The sequence below is a fragment of the Aplosporella prunicola genome (assembly GCF_010093885.1).
Source record: "Aplosporella prunicola CBS 121167 unplaced genomic scaffold K452scaffold_23, whole genome shotgun sequence".
Taxonomy (NCBI): Eukaryota; Fungi; Ascomycota; class Dothideomycetes; order Botryosphaeriales; family Aplosporellaceae; genus Aplosporella; species Aplosporella prunicola.
Window position 1 is genome coordinate 45898 of NW_022983551.1, and position 15572 is coordinate 61469.

Sequence of the window (15572 nt, forward strand, 5' to 3'; positions counted from 1 at the left end):
AAAAAAAAAAGGGCTTTTGTTGGGGCGGAGGAACGTAACGTAACGCAACACAACGTACTCTGAGGGCTTCTTCGACATCGCCGTTGTTGGCGGTGCCGCCGTCTGTGAAGTTGGCCGTGGTGATGTGGAGGTCGTTTGTGTGCGCTCCGAAGCCGTTTAGGCAGGCGGCAACGAGGCAGCAAACGAATGCTAGATAGAGTAACTGAGTGTGTGTGATCAGTGTTTGATCTGCAATTTTCATGTAGACAAGAGGATTGCAGAGTGCTGAAAGATAAAACGCTTCGCATGTTAGGTCTCGAGGTGTAGAAACGACCAGATTGGCCAGCCAATAGAAGAGAGAGAAAAACTAGGAGAACTGCGCAGACATACAGTAGCAACAAAGACAGTCAAGTCATCAAGCCCAAGCGGCCTCAACTGCTTATACGTCATCCAAGTGCGCAGCAGAAAAGCCGGCAGCGTCAACGCCAACGACAAGCCGACTATCATCAGGATGAGCCAGCGATGGTCTTCCATCTTGGCTGGCAGTAGGTAGTCAGCGGGCGAAGCGGAAGCAAGCAGAGGGCGAGAGAAGCGGAGAGGAAGAGTAGAGTCGCAGCACCTAGGCTTTAGGCTCGTCGGAACGTCCCCACATCCCCATGTCCCCGCCCATCTCGCTAGGTCGTTGTACATCCGACTATCCGCTGATCTCCCGAGGAGCGGGAGGCGTTGAAACGGAGCCGGCGGTGCGATCCGCAGCTTGCGAGGTATAATTACCTACTTACACCAACCCCCATTCTCGCGGCCAAGGCCAACGACAACAATACGAGCAGAGCAGAGCAGGCACCCCTACCTACGTCCTGCACGACACCAGCAGCCTACAGCAAAGAGCGCCCCAGCACCAGCGCAGCGGGACGATCGGCCGCAGACGCCCGCCCTAACGTGCTTCAGGGAGTGTGCTCCGCGGCGAGCACGATTGCGCGCATAGCATAGCATTGCATGGATAGCGCGCAGACAGTCAGTTGCTCCTAGGGGTAGTTATCTGCGCCGGATTTGCGCGGTGCTCATTGGGCGGGATCCTTGTCGTCGCACGGCAGGCTGGCAGGCGTGGCCTGGTCGGCGCGGAGATTGCACCTGTTTATGGTGCTGTGAGGCGCGGTGGGACGGGGTCGTAACTATTGGTTGGGGTGGGAAAGGACGGGATACGATGGGATGGGATGGGGTGGGGGGATGCGATCAATGGATGGAGGTTGGATGGAGGTTGTTGACGTCGGGGCACGGATGATCGACGGGGCCCGCCGGGTAGGATCCCAGACGGGCAATGGTAGGAGAGGTATTGATTTTGAACGCGGTCCTACATACAGTACTGACTAGGTCTGGCATGCGAGGCTCCAAGCGCCGTGCGCTCGCTGCTTCCTTGCTCGTTCTCAGCACCCTCGGCGACTGCCTGCCTGCCCTGCTGCCCCGTCCACTCAATTTCCGCCGCGACACCGCACAAACGTCGTTCGTTGCTCGCAGCGCCAATGCAGATCCTGCTACGCGAACGCTTGCTTATTGTGTCGTGTCGAGCTTGAGCAATATGCAAAGCATAAACCCACCTCTCGCGACCTACTCCTATCGCGACCAGCTAGCTTCTTATCGTGCGGGAGTGCAAATACACATGTCAGGCACGTGGACGTGCTGAGCGATCTATCGCCCGTTCTAGGCTCATACGCGCAAGGCAGCTTTGCTGAAGGCTGACGACATACATACTCCGTACATTGGCGCAAAAGCAACCTCTCTCTCTGTCCCTTGAACAACCATCTGAACCCCCCATCGGAACATCGTGTATCAGAACGCTGCATGCGCAGTCTTCGTGCAGCGGACAGACCCGAACGACCCACGCAATGGATTCGATCCTCACTGACCCCCATTCATTATCCAGCTGCACAACAACCGTGGTTGCAAAACCTGTACTGTAGCACAAGAAAGCAGGCCGCAGTCAACTCCGTATCGTAGTAGTAGGAGGAGGAGAACAACCGGTTACCATCACTTTTTTTTTTCTTTTTTTTTTCTTTTTTTTTCTTTTTTTTTCTTTTTTAGCCTCTCCAACTACGGAGTGCTTGCGAGCGAAGATCATTTCTGCGTCCTGCCCCCGCTGAAACAGCCCCCAGGTACGGAGTACACACGTGGTATGTACGCTGCCATGGTCCGCTGGAGCTCTAGCCTCATCGCGCGCCTCACTCCTGGGATCTGCGCGCCCGTCGATCCGCTGCCCTTGTGTACCCCGCCCGAGGGGGAGCGAGGGCCCGGGGGGAGGGGATCGACGCCTACGATGATAGGCATCAGCGGTTATCGTGTCGTTTTCGAGTCGTCATACACTGGACGGTTTAGGCCAAGCTGGCTCTCTCTCTGTCCACGCTGCCGTGTTTGGCACTCTATCAGACGATGCCGTTGGCTTGCCTGCTTGGCTTCTTGACAAGTTTTCAACCCTCTGGCCTCCTTCACTAGAGAGTGAGCCTGCCGGTGATGTCAATATCTGACTTCGTCCACAGTCCACACATACGCTACACGTGTATACAGTCCGGTCACAACTCAGCCGCACACACCCAACCCCAGCTGCGACGTCCAGCAAATTATTTCACTACTCAACCACGCTACGCCTGCGAGTCTGCTACCACGGAATGGTATTTTCGGTGTCAGGCCTGGCGGAGTTCGACAGTAGCTCCATCCACATCGCACACATAACCAACGACCCGCCTAACAAGCAGCCATCAAGTCCGCTCAGCCAGAGTAATCGCCCCCCTCGCAAGATAACAACATCGACAACAACCATCACCCACCCCCAGCACTACTCACCACCCTCCCCACCACACGCAGTCCACCACCAACCCATCTCCCCAACGCACACCATCACCACCACACCACCATCACAAACCCCCTCTTCCAGAACCCTGCCCTCAAAACCGCAACCGACGCTCCGGACATGCATACTGGTTGTTCATCCGCGTCAGCCGCGGTAGCCACTGAAGCCTCAGTAGACAGCAGCAGTGGCTGTAGTGTAGTGTTGCTGCAGTCAGTCCGTGTGTGTGTCTCTTGAATCTGAGACCAAGACCGAGAGCAAAGCTAAAAATAAAGCGCTATTAATTACCCCGAAGCTCGCAGGCCGTACCTACCTACCTCAAACACACAGCAGGCACATCAGCCACCATGCCATGTTACATTACAGCAGAAGTCTACGGCACAGCACAGCACAGCACAGTACAGCAAGTAGACTGCAGCCAACGCCCACGCACAGATTTCAAAGTAACAGTTCCATGTTCAGTGAAGCAGGAGACGGCTCGTAAGAATGTACAGTCCGGGTTGGGCGTTTGCAGTTGCAGCCAAGCGATGAGGGTGCCTAACACTCTGCCTGCCTGCTTAGCGCATACTGTAGTACTATACACACTTGGAAAGAAAGAAACGCCACGTGTGGCCCCGCCCGTATCCGTACATCATACCGCATACCCGAACGCCATACCCTCGTCAAACAACCCCAACCCCACCCAATCTCACCCAGTTCCCTCTCCCCCATCCAACACCTCACCGCCACGGACTACTAGCACTCGCGCCTAAATCCACGCTCTCAAACTCCATCTCCCACGTATCAATCTCGGCGAACTTCCTCGCCGCAGCATCCAGCTCCTTGCTCCGCTCGCCAGCAGCGCGCTGGCGGCCCCCGTGGTGGCGCCGGAGCGGCGTCTCCGTTTCTTCGCCCTCCTCGTCGTCGTCGTCGTCATCTTGCGCTTCCGCTGCTTCCTCAGCTTCATCAGCAGCGCGACCGTGACCGCGACCGCGACCGCCCTTGCCCCCGCCCGCCGCGTTCTCCTTGTCCGACGAGCGCCGGCCGTATGTCTTGCGCGGGCGCGACGCCTCCACTGCCTGCTTCTGCGCCTGCGCCTGCGCATGCTTGCTGCCTTTTTTCGTGCCCGCGGTGGTGGAGGGCGCCTTGCTCCTGCCGGAGCGGCCGCGGCGCGGCGGGTCGTGCTGGAGTTCGTCTTCGTCGCTGCTGAGGACGCGGACCTCGATGCTGTCGGAGCTGGGGATGTCGAAGGTGTCGGGTTGTTGGTTGCGCTTGGCTGTGGGGCGGCGGCGGGGGAGGAGCGCCTGTAGCGTGGCGGTCGAGAGGGCTTGGGGCTTGGTGTTGTCTTTCTTGGATGCGCGGGTGGGTTTCTTGGACTTCTTTTGGACGGGCGTTGTTTCGTCTTCTTCTGAGGCGGAAGAGTCCTCCTCGGGAGACTCGTCGTAGGTGCGCGTGCGGTTGCGGGCGCGCGCTGGCTGCCGGCGGCGTCGCGTGTCGGGGAGTTCTTCGGCTTCGTGCGACTGGCGGTAGTCGTCGCTCAGTGAGCTTGTTGATTTCGGTGGCGCCATTGTGGAGCTGTAGATCTCTGGGGTTTTGTCACCCACTTGTTGCTGTTTTTCCTCGAGCCGGTCCTGCGTGTCCTTGACCACTTGCTGCGGAAGGTCGCTCACATCAGAGTACAGGTGCTCGTCGTCCGTGTCTTCTAGCTCGCGCGTAGGTGCGGGTGGGCGCTCTATGATCGGCGGGCTTGAGCGTGGCACTTGGATTTCTGATTCTTCCTGTTCCAGTGGCTCCTCTGGCTCTTCCGCCTCTTCTTGCTCCTGCGGCTCTTCTTGCTCCTCTGGCTCTTGCTGCTCTTCCTGTTCGGGCTCAGGTGCTGACCTCAGCTTGCGCTTCCGTGAGCTGGACGTAGGTGGCTCTATCTCAGAACGTGCACCAGGCGTAGTACCCAGACTCCTGCGCGCCGCACCCTTGAGATTCAGCTTCAGCGGCGTGCTCTCATCATCCGGAGCGAAGTCAAAATCTCCCAGCGTCTCCTCATTGTCATCGTCTTGCTCGTGGTCGCTTTTCTGCTGCACCATGCGCAGAATGCTCGGCTGGCGAGGGCGGCGCTTGAATTTCGAGAGCGCGAGAACCGACGTCTCGACGGCGGGCGTGCCTTGGGCCTTGACCGCAGATGAAGGAGGTTTCATGGCCGACCGGGGGACAGCAGGCCGCTCGGGCGACGAAATAATCACGTCGCTATTGCGCTGGACCGATTTGAACGCCGGCGAAGTGGTCGTCACGTCCTTTGCAGGGCGCTGCACAGCGGGCGAGCTCGCCTCCTTCGACCCAGCGCTCGCCCTCCTCGCTGCCAATCTGGCGACCGCGCTCATCGGCGTGGAGGCCTCGCCCTCGCCTTTTTGTTGCCTGAGAGCCTCGTCTCTCCTCTTCTTCAGCGCCTGAAGCGCCTTCTCGTCCTGCATGCCCAGTGTCTTCCTGGGCGCCATCCGGCCCCTCGTCCTGACGTTTCTCTTCGGCGCAGCTTTCGTCGTCTTGTTTGCGCTCTCGCCATCTCCTTGCTCCAGCGCACCTGTCATCATCACGTCCTCCGCTTGCGCCGGCTCCGCAGCGGTGGCGGCGGCGCCGCGACGCGTCGTGCGCGTGGATCTTGTTGCCCTGGCAGGCCGGGATTTGACATGCAGCGTATCACTGTCGCCGCCGGAGCCATCTTGCGCATCGACTTGGGCGACCGAGGAAGGGAGAGCGGATTTGGAGGTTCGGGAGATGGCGGACGCGTCGGAGACAGGCGCGACAGACGCGCCAGTGGCGATCTTGGTGCGCTTTGGGCGCGGCATTGTCGGAGTGCGGGCGCTGCAGACCGTCGCAGAGTAGCGAGCGTGGGTTTGTGGTAGAGAGAGGACAGCGATGCGCGGGTTACGGGTGGTGCGTTGGTTGTTGTGGGGGGTTGAGTGGGTCGTGAGGGATACACTGTCGTTGAACGCGTCGAGAATCGCGCCAGGCGCCAGGCGGGGCCGGGGCGAGCTAGCCTTCGTCACGCTCCCCCTCATCACCAACTCTAACTTTTCTTCACACTACTAACGCCACAAACGTGTTTTTATTTACATGCAGTCAGAAGACTGCTCTCTTTTTTTTCTGTCCCTACTTGTCGCCGTACAGATCCTTCTCCACCATCTGCCTGCAAATCGGGTGATAGAAGTCCTTGTTCTTCTCAAACGTCTCCTCCGCCAGCTTCCTGTCCGCATCCCTAAGACCTCTGAACAAGGGACGGACAAACTTCATCCTACCCACTCTGCCCAGCAGCTCCGACGTGGGCTTGTACACGCTCGACGCCTTGGCCTTCAGGCCGATGATGAAGTAGCGTGACACCAGCTCCACGTTTTGCGAGGCAGCGAACCCATAAGTGGCGCCCATGAGGTCGACCAGCTCAACGGGAAGGGGCTGCTCCCACGTCTGGATCTTCTCGAGGAAGACGACGCACTGGTTGCCGGTCCAGGGGCCAATGTCGCTCTGAGCGGGCTTGAATGCATCACTCTTGCCCTGAGCAAGAGCTTGCCACTTGTCGGCCAGCTCGTAGCAGACCTTGACCAGGCTGTCGTCAAAGTCGGGCTTCGGGGGGTAACCCGGCGCATAGAACCACTTATCCCAGTCCAGTTCGTTGAGCTTCTTGCTGGCCTCTGAGTCGGAGGCGAAGAAGTCAAGGAGGGTGGACTTGAAGTCGTACGAGTCAAGAGACTTGAACTTGTACTTGCCGAAATACTAAAGTTCATCATTGTCAGTGTTCCGTTTGATGCATTGTAGAACTGTGGCACAACTTACGTGAGGAATGAACTTGTCCCACTTGCCCTTACCCACGAGCTTTTCGAGGTAGTAAAGGAAGTTGAAACCCTTCTCGTAGGGAACGGAAGAGAATGCATCATCCGGATCCTTGCCTTTGAGATCGACGATGAGCTTAGTGAACTCATGGTCCTCACCGAAACGCTCAACCGAGTCCTGCAGGGCCTTCCAACCGATAATCGCCGAGAAGTCACGGTGCTCCTCGCCGTGAACCGCGGCCTGGATCCTACGCTCAAGGTACACGGTCCAACCTTCATTCAACCTACAGAAAGTTAGTGCCGAATTTTTGTTATGTTATATGAATAGACAACACTACCAGAAGTGCTCCCAGCTGGCATTGCTGACCAGGTTGCCGCTCCAGCTGTGGGCCAGTTCGTGCGCAATGACATCGATGTTCTGCTTGTCGCCACTGATGATAGTGGGCGTAGCAAACGTGTAGATCGGATTCTCCATACCGCCGTAGGGGAAGCTGTTGGGCAAAACAAGCACATTGTAGGTTGTCCAAGCGTACTCATAAACAATCTTCTCAGCAGCTTCGAGGAACTTTTCCATGTCGTTCTCCAGCTCCCACTTGCAGCCAATGAGCTCCTCGGGACCGGTCCAGACCGTGCTGCGAGGTCCAATGGAGGCGCTGGCCAAGTCGCCGGACGCCACGGCAAAGAGGTAGCTGGGAATGGGGATTTCCTGCTTGAAGGTGTATAGAAGAGTGCTGGGCGCGCCATCTTTTCCGGGGCGGAAGTCCTTGGTGCCAGTTGGAAGACCGCTGGCAAGCACAGGAAGATGCGACCGGATGTTGAAGTCCACGGTGGATTTAACATCAGGCGTATCTTGGCAAGGGAAGATGGAACGGGCGTGGATAGCCTGGCACTGCGAGACTAAGTTCGGAATCAATAACGAATTTCTCGACCATAATGTTTGAAGACTTACACATGTACGGGTGCTTCTTGTTCGGCGTCTGCGCCGGGGTCATCCATTGCAAAGCAGTGCACTGGTCCGTGGTGCTCAAAGCAATCTGGAAATTGACGTTAGCTTCAACATTGGTGGCCAACGATAACAGGGAAACATACATCGACTGCAATCTGCTTATCTTTCTCAACACCACCGCCAAGTTGGATGGACAAGGCACTTCCGTAAGGCTCCATGCGATCCGCAAGAGCCCATTTTGCCTTCTCGCCATCAACCTTAACATCCTTGATGTCCAAGAAACTGGTCCAGAATTAGTATTGAACGAAGTAAATAGATGAAAGGCTTCTTGAAAAAAAGAAGCTATGTGCGAACGTTTGCAGCTTTGCACGTGCCAAAAGAAGAGTAACGGAGACTGGAAAATAAGAAACCCTGTAACCCAGCGGAGCAGCATATCCATGTGCAAGGCCACAGCCGCACAACTTCACCCAAACAGAACCATAAAAAAACGGAGAAAAGAAACCACAAACCTCGTGTCCAAGACGACCTTGTCGGCTTCGCCATTAGTAATGCTCTTCAGCAAAAGCACCACATTACCCAAAAGCCTCCTCTTCTCAAAGTCGATCTCCAAGTTCGCCGTCGTATGCGTCGTCAAAAAGCTACCACACCACGGCATTAGCACGTTCCTCCTTGCTTCTCTCCTCAGCAACAACCACAACCACACCCTACACTCAACTCACCACACCTCACCAACCCCCCAACCAGCCAACATCTTCTCACATCAGCAGACGCTGCCCCAACTACCACCCCCTCTCCCCAACCCAAAACCCCAGAGAAAAAAAGAGCAACTCACTTATTATAATTCGCCAACGTATTTGGATCCCTCGGCGCATGGATCTCGAGTCCCTTGGGCGGGAGCCGCTCCACCAAAGCCGCAGGCGACTTATGCATGATCGCGAACCTTCTAAGCGGAGCCGCGACGTAGGAGCTCTTGACGTAGGAGCCCGCGAAGTAAGAGTTCTTAACGAAAGAGCTCGTGACTTTGGAGCAAGAGCCCAAGCAGCGGGGAACGACGAAGCGCGACGAAGGCAACGACAGCAACGACCAGCTCATCAACAACCCACCTTCGAGAGCAAGGCAGGCAGGGAGGTAGCTTTCTGTTTTGGTTCTCTTCCGAGGCAAGCGCTGCGGAGGAGAAAAGAGAAGATACGCCTGCTGACTGACTGACTGGCTGCTAGTGTGTGCTGGGCCGGGCCTGTGCGGTCGATGTTACGAGCGAGAGCAGTGGCCGATGCTTCGGAGCCGGCCGCCGGGGCGCGCGCGCGGGGCCGTCACGTGCCGGGCGACGGATGGGGAAGGTGGGCGGCCTGGCGGGTGCCCGTGGTTTGGTAATGCTGCGAGCTGCCAGAAAATGGCGACGAGGCATAAAATGAAGACTTTGATTCTATCAGACGATAACTAATGGTTTTCGGCTGTGTGCGGGGTTGGTTCCTCATTGCGATATCACAGCCCAGCCCGGCCACGATCATGAAAGGAAGTCAAGCAAGCAGGCAGGCAAATATAGATGCAAAATGCTCTGGGGGTCGTTTTATTCAACCTACGCAGTGTACACTTCTCCGCAGCAACCTAACTATGTCCAACCCCTCGACTCATTACACTCCCCTGCCAATGCCCTGCTTCGTCCCTCACCAGCGCTCGCTCCATATGCTCTTTTTAACGGAGGGAAAAGGAATAGAGGAAAGCAAAAAAGAAGAGTGCAGCAAAATTCCCGCCCGTCATCCTATTCAACGCATTCGTTCCGTCGTGTGTAGATCTAGACGCATCTAGATGCATATGCCAGCAACCTCTCCTGCGGCTTGCTGGATCGGAATGCTTTCTCGCAATCCCTGAAACCTGATGCGGCTTTTGCAAATGTCTTTGATTTGGTGCTTGCTTGTCTTCAATTCAGCTTGGTGTGTTGTTGATGACTACTGAAGGATGCTCGACGGAACGCATCCAGAGGAAAAATGAGCCGAAGCGAAGAATTAGGTTGGACGGTAGTGACCGTAGGTAGGAGGCGATCATCGGTGGGGGGAAAGTAATCTTAATAGGATTGTACGTAGTGGAGAGGGGAGAGACCTTTCTGGTTGGATGTGGAAATCTACATCTCCTGTTGCAGCTCCTGGACCTTGTCCCACAGAGCCTCGGCGTTGGGTTGCTTCATCTGCATGTTTGTCAGCCATATCGTCAAAGCCTACCGGTGCGGCTAAGCATACCTTGAGCTGCAGTAGCTCCAACTGGCCTTGGCCATCAGCCAAAGAGCCCATGAAGAAGACGTAGCCGTTGCTAGGCTTGCCACCCTTGACATCGCCGACCTTGAGCTCCTTCTGGACAGGGCTGTTGAGGGCCACACGATGGGAACCATCCGAACGCATGACGAAGCGTGCCTTCTTCTTGCCGTCGGCTTCCTCGGGCTTCATGACGTTGAGCTTCAAGTTGCCAAGACCACGTTCCTTCCACTCTTTCTTGCTTTCTGTGACGGCAACGAAGTTGTACAGCTTGGCACGGCAGACGAAAACGGTTTCTTCGTGCTCTTCGCCGGTCTCGACTGCGTCATCTACTGTATCAGCTTTGTCCACCCAACGTCTCGTTTGCAAACACGTACCATCCTGCTCGAAGAAGCGTTCGTCCTTGTGGTCTTCCTCATTTGTGGGGCTCAACACTTTTTCGGCCTCGCCCTCTTCGCCAGAACCTTCATCCTCATCGGCGGGGGCGCCAAAAGGCTTGGCTGGCTTGTCACTCAAGCCCGTAATCTTCGGGCCGCTGCCACCACCAAAACTGCTCAGCTTCGGACCACTGCCACCGGCGAAGCTGCTTCCAAGTCCGCCACCAAAGCCCCCACCCAGCCTGCCAAAGGCAGACGCGCCAGCACTTGCGAATGGGGACTTGGTTTCGGTAGAAGAAAGGCCACCAAATGGCGATTGCGAACCGCTGTTGCCGAGGCCGGTAATTGCAGGCCTAGGAGTGGAAGCCGCACCTCCGAAGACACTAGCAGTAGGCTTGGTGGCAGCGGCACCGAGAGCGCCGAAGCCAGACGTGGTAGAGCCGGCAAGTGCGCTGAAGCCTGAGGACTTGAAAGCACTATCGGAGGTCTGCGGTTGAGGTGCCGCCGTAGTCGGAGTAGGAGACTTGCTGCTTGCCAAAGCGGCAAATGGAGAAACTGCAGAAGTGTTTGAAAAGCCGCTGCCCTGCGGGATCTGCGCCTAGTCACATTAACATCCAGTTTCACTCCTCAGAAAATGGCTTCTTCACCACCAACCTTGGTATCAGTGCGCTTGGCCCCGTCAGACTTAGGTTCAGGGCTGTTGCTCTCCCTGGTACGCTTGGACTTGGCCTTCTTGGCCTTGTCGGTGGTCTCATCGGTATCTTGCTTTGCTGAAGAGCTTGCCGGGGGGTCTTTTACCTCGGGAGCCATGGCGTTACTGCCTTCTTCAGCCTCGAATTCCTCACGGCCACGCTTGCCCTTGGGGCTCATCAACCCGTTCTTTTGTGACTGAGTCTCCGCTTCAGTGGGGGTGCGCGATCGCTTCGCGGGTGGACCATCCTCGGTGGTTTCGTTGGTGTTGTTCTCGCCGGCAGTCTTGCGCCTCGTACCCTCGGGCTCTGTGCCGCTCATTGTGAGGTCCCTCGACCGCTTCCTGCCTTGCTTCTCAACCTTGAGCTCGTCGCTCTTGCCTTTTTCGACCTCTTCGTGGCTTCTCTTCCTCCTTACACGGCCACGGTCATCCTCGCCCTTCTCTCCGGCAAGGTCACCATTGTCGGTGCCTGTCATTTCCAGCTCTGTGGATGCTTCCAAATCCTTCACGCCGGCAATCGACGTGTTCCGCAACTTTTCGCGCACAGGGCGTTCCGCGCTTTCGGTATCACTGGCGTTGCCGAGGCTCTTGAGCGATGCTGAAGAGTCGGTTCTGTCGGCGGGGGTGATTTTCGGTTCAGCGCTCGGCGCCGCGTTTTCGCGTTCGGTGAAGTTCGTCATTGCTATGCCGTGCGTACGTCTAATATGCTGCAGAAGCAAAGGAGATAAACCCAAGGCTCATCCAAAATAACGATTGCGCGTGCGTGAGCTGGTGCCGCCGAGGACGTGATTCGCCGTCTCTTCGCCGTCGGAGGAGACGATGCGCTAAGGCTTGAGATCGAAGCTATTTCGATTGCGCAGATCAGTGTCTCGGTCTGTGGGTGTCGGTGGAAAGGCAACACGAACGCTTGGCAGACGCCGCTAAGACAAAGGCCCGCGATGAGATCTGCAGTAACCGCGGAGGTGGTAAATTCACCGCAAGGTGGAGATGCGCAGGAGTAACAGAGTTGTCAAAGACTGGGCAGCCTTGACGATGACGGAGACGGGCGGCGAGATTCGTCGACGCGCCGACTGGGTTGTCTGCTGTCGGCAGATGTGTCGTTCACTGCTTCGCTGTACACAGGGCGGCAAAGGTGGGGTCCTAGTGGCTGAAGGGGTGCGGATAAGTGAGACCGCGATGCGCGAAAGCAGGGCAATCAATATCGCGTGTATCAGCTGTCGAGCGAGAGCGTTGAGCTAAGGGTAGAGCTGGGCTGTGGTGGGGTCGGGTGGAAGCCGCTAGCAGTAGTAGGCAATTACTCGACCATCGACGTTCGAAGGAGATTCTGCCTGAGGCGCTCAATTGCTGCTGAGATATGATCACGAATGGGCCGCAGCTTGCACAGGTTCATGGCAACTATGGTTTACGGGGGCGACTAGCACTCGATGTTTCCAGCAATTTCACGCCCGCGGCTATACGCAGCAGGAAGCGCGCTCCCATGCAACCCGAGTCCCAGGAACCTGTTAATACAAGACGCCTCGCGTCACTGATACACTAGAGGAAGCCTGAAACCCTGCAAAACCCGCTGCAGCCCTACGAAAACGGACTGCCGAAGGGTATTCGTAAGACAGCCTGCTGAAATGATAAAACGAAATACTCCCATCGGCAACTTCCTAGCTAATGAAACAGAGGCACCCCAGGCTGACGTAGAAGACGAACAGCGGGTACACTGCGATACCAACGCGGTTACGCACAACGCCGGAGCCGCCCAAGATGCTCACGCCAGCAGCAAGCGACCAGGCCACGAGGGCAATGTAGGTCGGTATCCGCGCAATCGTAGGAAGATTCAGTGCGCTCAACAAAGAGGCAATGACGAGCGGGAAGAGAGTGTAGCCGATGATGCATACCGACTGGAAGAAGGAGCTGATGGTCGATCAGTAAATGCACATAATGATCAACTTAGGATGTACTCACATGCTTCCGCCGAGAAGCTTGATTTGCAGCGTGACAGCAGCCTCTCCGATCCATACCATAGCAAAGACACCAGAAAATACCAATGACTTTTGCTTGTCCTGCGCACCCCTGGACAGGAACAAGCTGAGGAGCAGGCAGAAGACCAAAGGCCCCCACAGATCCCAGTCGCGGAGGCCCTCGCTCATGCTTCCGTGCAAAACAGCATCCGCATCGGGCCAGCGCCCGACCATGCCCCTCATTGCGCCAGCAGCACCTTCTCCGCGCTCCTCGGCTCCCATGCCACCACCGCGTTGCAGCATTCCGCCAAGCAGATACTTGGGCCACAGGACTTGCTTCATCTTCTCCCATACTGCGAACAGGTCTCTTGACAATGTCTGCCAGACGGTCTCGTCGAGCGTGTTGGTAGGGGCGCGGCGGTCCTCTCCAGGGATGCTGGAGGTGAGGTAGTTCTGGGTGTCCCGGTTGGTGGACTGAGAGGCGATGTTGCCGGTGAGGGGAGCGCGATCAGACGTCGAGGTCTGCAAAGGGTCGTCGAGGTCGTCCAAGGCAGCTATGACAGAGGTCAATGACTACTGCGAACCGGAGTTTGGTCCAGACGTACCATCGTCAGGGTCGATCATCTGGTCGCGCTCCAGAGCATCGTTGTCATAGTGCTCGTAGGGGTTTGCGGAGGTCGTGTTGGAGCTGGGCATCATGCCGGCCATGTTTGCGCGCACTGGGTGGTTGCTTGAGAGTGGAATTGTCCGGCAGGCTTGCGTACGCGTAAGAGCTACGATACACGTTTCCCGCCCAAGACCGCAGCTCGGAGAGTCGGAGCTTCAGCCTGAGGCGCCCGGGCGGATGCCTTACGCCGCCGGCGCCGGCATTTTTCCGGTGGGCGCCGCCGCCAGGCCGCCCCGCTCCGCCTTGCCCCTCGTTGACCGTCTCACGTCATTCCAGATTTTTGAACCCGCGCATTACTGCAGCTTTGCTAAAGTGACCATGTAAGTGATTTTCCTTAAATTGTGCATAAATGCCCTATGTATGTTTCTCTCTGGTGTCCGGCTATATGCAATCATTTCCCTTGCCTGTTCTCTGTTCTGAACCTGCCGAATGATTGTCTGGAGACCCCGCAAGGCGCACGCACCGACGCCGTGGTGGATCACGCGGTTGTGCGGGATGCTACTTCGCAATGCTCCTGTGCAGGATTTTCGTATCAGCGGAGATTATTTAACCGCTAATTCAGCCTTCCCTTTATTCCTCTTGCCCTCTCACTCTTCTCTCTCCCCGACACCAGCCGTGACCTTTCGCGGGACAACGTTGATCGCTCCCCTGCAGACATCTCACTCCGATATCTCAGCCCACTCCCATTATCATGACGGACGAGGTCCTCAACGACATTTCACACAGGCGGTATAACCCGCTGCGCGGCAATTGGATCCTTGTTTCGCCTCACCGGACAAAGAGGCCATGGCAGGGACAACAGGAGGCTGCCAGTAAAACGACTCTGCCTGAGTACGACCCTTCGGTGAGTTCGCTCCCTTTACATTGCAAACAGCTATATCTTGCAATATCAGAATTTCCCGAATGCCTTTAAGCTGCCAGTGGTGCATATGCGCTGACAGCATGTCTAGTGCTATCTCTGTCCGGGCAACAAGCGCGCGCAAGGCGACGAAAACCCAAAGTATGAAAGCACCTACGTCTTCGTCAACGACTACAGTGCGGTCAAAGAAGAGCAAGCGGAATACCACTCTGGCGACCAGGATGGCAGCCTCGAAAAGAGACTCCTACAAGTTGAGCCCGTGACGGGCAAATGCTATGTCATTACCTTCTCGCCCTCTCACAACCTGACATTAGCGGACCTCAAACCGGCACAAATCGTCCCTGTTATCGAGACCTGGACCAAGCTCTATACAGCCCATTTGTCGCCAAACTCGCCGCTTGCCCAAGTCGCCAGCGCGACGACGCTAGCCCCGCTGAGCCACAACGGCGAGGCCCTCGCGAAGCCGAATAAGCAGCTGCGCTACATGCAGATCTTCGAGAACAAGGGCGCAGCCATGGGCTGCTCGAATCCGCATCCCCACGGCCAAGTCTGGGTGACGACCGGTCTCCCCGAAGAGCCATCGCTCGAGCTCACGCAGCTGCAAAAGTACCGCCGCGAGCAGGGTGGGGCAAACATGCTGGAGGATTACTGCACGCTTGAGGCCAAGAAGGGCGAGCGCACTGTCTTTGAGAACGAGAGCTTCCTGGCGGTGTGCCCCTGGTGGGCCGTCTGGCCGTTTGAGGTCATGATTGTGAGCAAGGCGCACAAGAGAGCGCTGGTCGATTTCGACGACAAAGAGAGGGCGCAGCTGGCTGAAGCCATGGCGGAGGTGACGAGGCGGTACGACAACTTGTTCGAGACGCAATTTCCTTACAGTAAGACACACCCCCTTTTCTGTCACTGGTGACACATGAGAACGAAATTAACCGTGTTTAGGCATGGGTCTGCACCAAGCACCGCTGGAGGGCACGAAGGAGGAAATCGAGGCCAGTCACTTCCACATTCACTTTTACCCGCCTTTGCTGCGTAGCGCTTCGGTGCGCAAGTTCCTCGTTGGGTAAGTTTATCCTCGTGAGCTTGGACGAAGACATGGCTGACATCAAGTATAGCTACGAGATGATGGCTGAGCCGCAACGTGACATCACGCCAGAGCAAGCGGCCGCCCGACTGCGCAACTGCGCCGGCGAGCTGTACCGGAGGAAGCTCGACTAGCCTAATGTTTACA

The 15572-nt window shown here is 56.7% G+C and overlaps 8 protein-coding genes across 8 annotated transcripts in view; 3 read left to right on the forward strand and 5 right to left on the reverse strand.

Annotated features, from left to right (window-relative positions):
• Window positions 1-689, reverse strand: part of K452DRAFT_290567 (uncharacterized protein) — a 1320-nt gene extending 631 nt beyond the window's left edge. Inside the window, exons 1-2 of the mRNA XM_033541023.1 lie at window positions 370-689; window positions 59-202 (exon numbers count right to left, since the gene is read on the reverse strand). Coding sequence (XP_033394140.1) covers window positions 59-202; window positions 370-513 — 288 coding nt within the window. The 5' untranslated portion in view covers window positions 514-689. The remainder of the gene's footprint in view (window positions 1-58; window positions 203-369) is intronic.
• A 1330-nt stretch (window positions 690-2019) lies between these two features.
• On the forward strand, window positions 2020-2537 carry K452DRAFT_86565 (uncharacterized protein). Its single transcript, XM_033547247.1, has one exon. It carries the CDS (start codon window positions 2150-2152, stop codon window positions 2432-2434), a length of 285 nt encoding a protein of 94 aa, XP_033394141.1. The 5' UTR covers window positions 2020-2149; the 3' UTR covers window positions 2435-2537.
• K452DRAFT_86542 (uncharacterized protein) lies at window positions 2537-3153 on the forward strand. The gene has a single exon (XM_033547246.1). The coding sequence runs from the start codon at window positions 2640-2642 to the stop codon at window positions 2976-2978; it is 339 nt and encodes a 112-aa protein (XP_033394142.1). The 5' UTR covers window positions 2537-2639; the 3' UTR covers window positions 2979-3153.
• Window positions 3154-3537: 384 nt separating this feature from the next.
• K452DRAFT_300974 (uncharacterized protein) lies at window positions 3538-5634 on the reverse strand (the record flags this gene model as incomplete). The annotated part of the gene is made up of 1 exon (XM_033542391.1): window positions 3538-5634. The coding sequence occupies one exon, from the start codon at window positions 5632-5634 to the stop codon at window positions 3538-3540; it is 2097 nt and encodes a 698-aa protein (XP_033394143.1).
• A 205-nt stretch (window positions 5635-5839) lies between these two features.
• K452DRAFT_290573 (uncharacterized protein) lies at window positions 5840-8952 on the reverse strand. Its single transcript, XM_033541024.1, has 7 exons — window positions 8391-8952; window positions 8068-8196; window positions 7702-7840; window positions 7562-7646; window positions 6951-7509; window positions 6617-6896; window positions 5840-6556 (listed from the first exon to the last, which is right to left on the reverse strand). Exons 1-7 carry the CDS (start codon window positions 8648-8650, stop codon window positions 5939-5941), a joined length of 2070 nt encoding a protein of 689 aa, XP_033394144.1. The 5' UTR covers window positions 8651-8952; the 3' UTR covers window positions 5840-5938.
• Window positions 8953-9677: 725 nt separating this feature from the next.
• Window positions 9678-11552, reverse strand: K452DRAFT_328656 (uncharacterized protein; the record flags this gene model as incomplete). Its single annotated transcript, XM_033544999.1, has 4 exons — window positions 9678-9740; window positions 9793-10124; window positions 10182-10779; window positions 10836-11552. The coding sequence occupies 4 exons, from the start codon at window positions 11550-11552 to the stop codon at window positions 9678-9680; spliced, it is 1710 nt and encodes a 569-aa protein (XP_033394145.1).
• A 663-nt stretch (window positions 11553-12215) lies between these two features.
• K452DRAFT_255899 (uncharacterized protein) lies at window positions 12216-13620 on the reverse strand. The gene is made up of 3 exons (XM_033538375.1): window positions 13427-13620; window positions 12826-13375; window positions 12216-12774 (listed from the first exon to the last, which is right to left on the reverse strand). Exons 1-3 carry the CDS (start codon window positions 13527-13529, stop codon window positions 12525-12527), a joined length of 903 nt encoding a protein of 300 aa, XP_033394146.1. The 5' UTR covers window positions 13530-13620; the 3' UTR covers window positions 12216-12524.
• Window positions 13621-14179: 559 nt separating this feature from the next.
• K452DRAFT_311383 (uncharacterized protein) lies at window positions 14180-15559 on the forward strand (the record flags this gene model as incomplete). The annotated part of the gene is made up of 4 exons (XM_033543418.1): window positions 14180-14332; window positions 14439-15222; window positions 15284-15404; window positions 15457-15559. 4 exons carry the CDS (start codon window positions 14180-14182, stop codon window positions 15557-15559), a joined length of 1161 nt encoding a protein of 386 aa, XP_033394147.1.
• Between the last annotated feature and the right edge of the window lie 13 nt (window positions 15560-15572).

Excerpts from the sequence above, each read along its gene's own strand:
- K452DRAFT_255899 (XM_033538375.1), bottom strand. The coding sequence starts at position 13,529 with ATGGCCGGCATGATGCCCAGCTCCAACACGACCTCCGCAAACCCCTAC. Across the intron at positions 13,376-13,426 it reads GATGATCGACCCTGACGATG|CTGCCTTGGACGACCTCGAC; the intron begins GTACGTCTGGAC and ends CCTCTGTCATAG. Across the intron at positions 12,775-12,825 it reads AAGCTTCTCGGCGGAAGCAT|CTCCTTCTTCCAGTCGGTAT; the intron begins GTGAGTACATCC and ends ATCGACCATCAG.
- K452DRAFT_86565 (XM_033547247.1), top strand. The coding sequence starts at position 2,150 with ATGTACGCTGCCATGGTCCGCTGGAGCTCTAGCCTCATCGCGCGCCTC.
- K452DRAFT_86542 (XM_033547246.1), top strand. The coding sequence starts at position 2,640 with ATGGTATTTTCGGTGTCAGGCCTGGCGGAGTTCGACAGTAGCTCCATC.
- K452DRAFT_290573 (XM_033541024.1), bottom strand. The coding sequence starts at position 8,650 with ATGAGCTGGTCGTTGCTGTCGTTGCCTTCGTCGCGCTTCGTCGTTCCC. Across the intron at positions 8,197-8,390 it reads ACGTTGGCGAATTATAATAA|CTTTTTGACGACGCATACGA; the intron begins GTGAGTTGCTCT and ends GTGGTGTGGTAG. Across the intron at positions 6,557-6,616 it reads GGGACAAGTTCATTCCTCAC|TATTTCGGCAAGTACAAGTT; the intron begins GTAAGTTGTGCC and ends GATGAACTTTAG.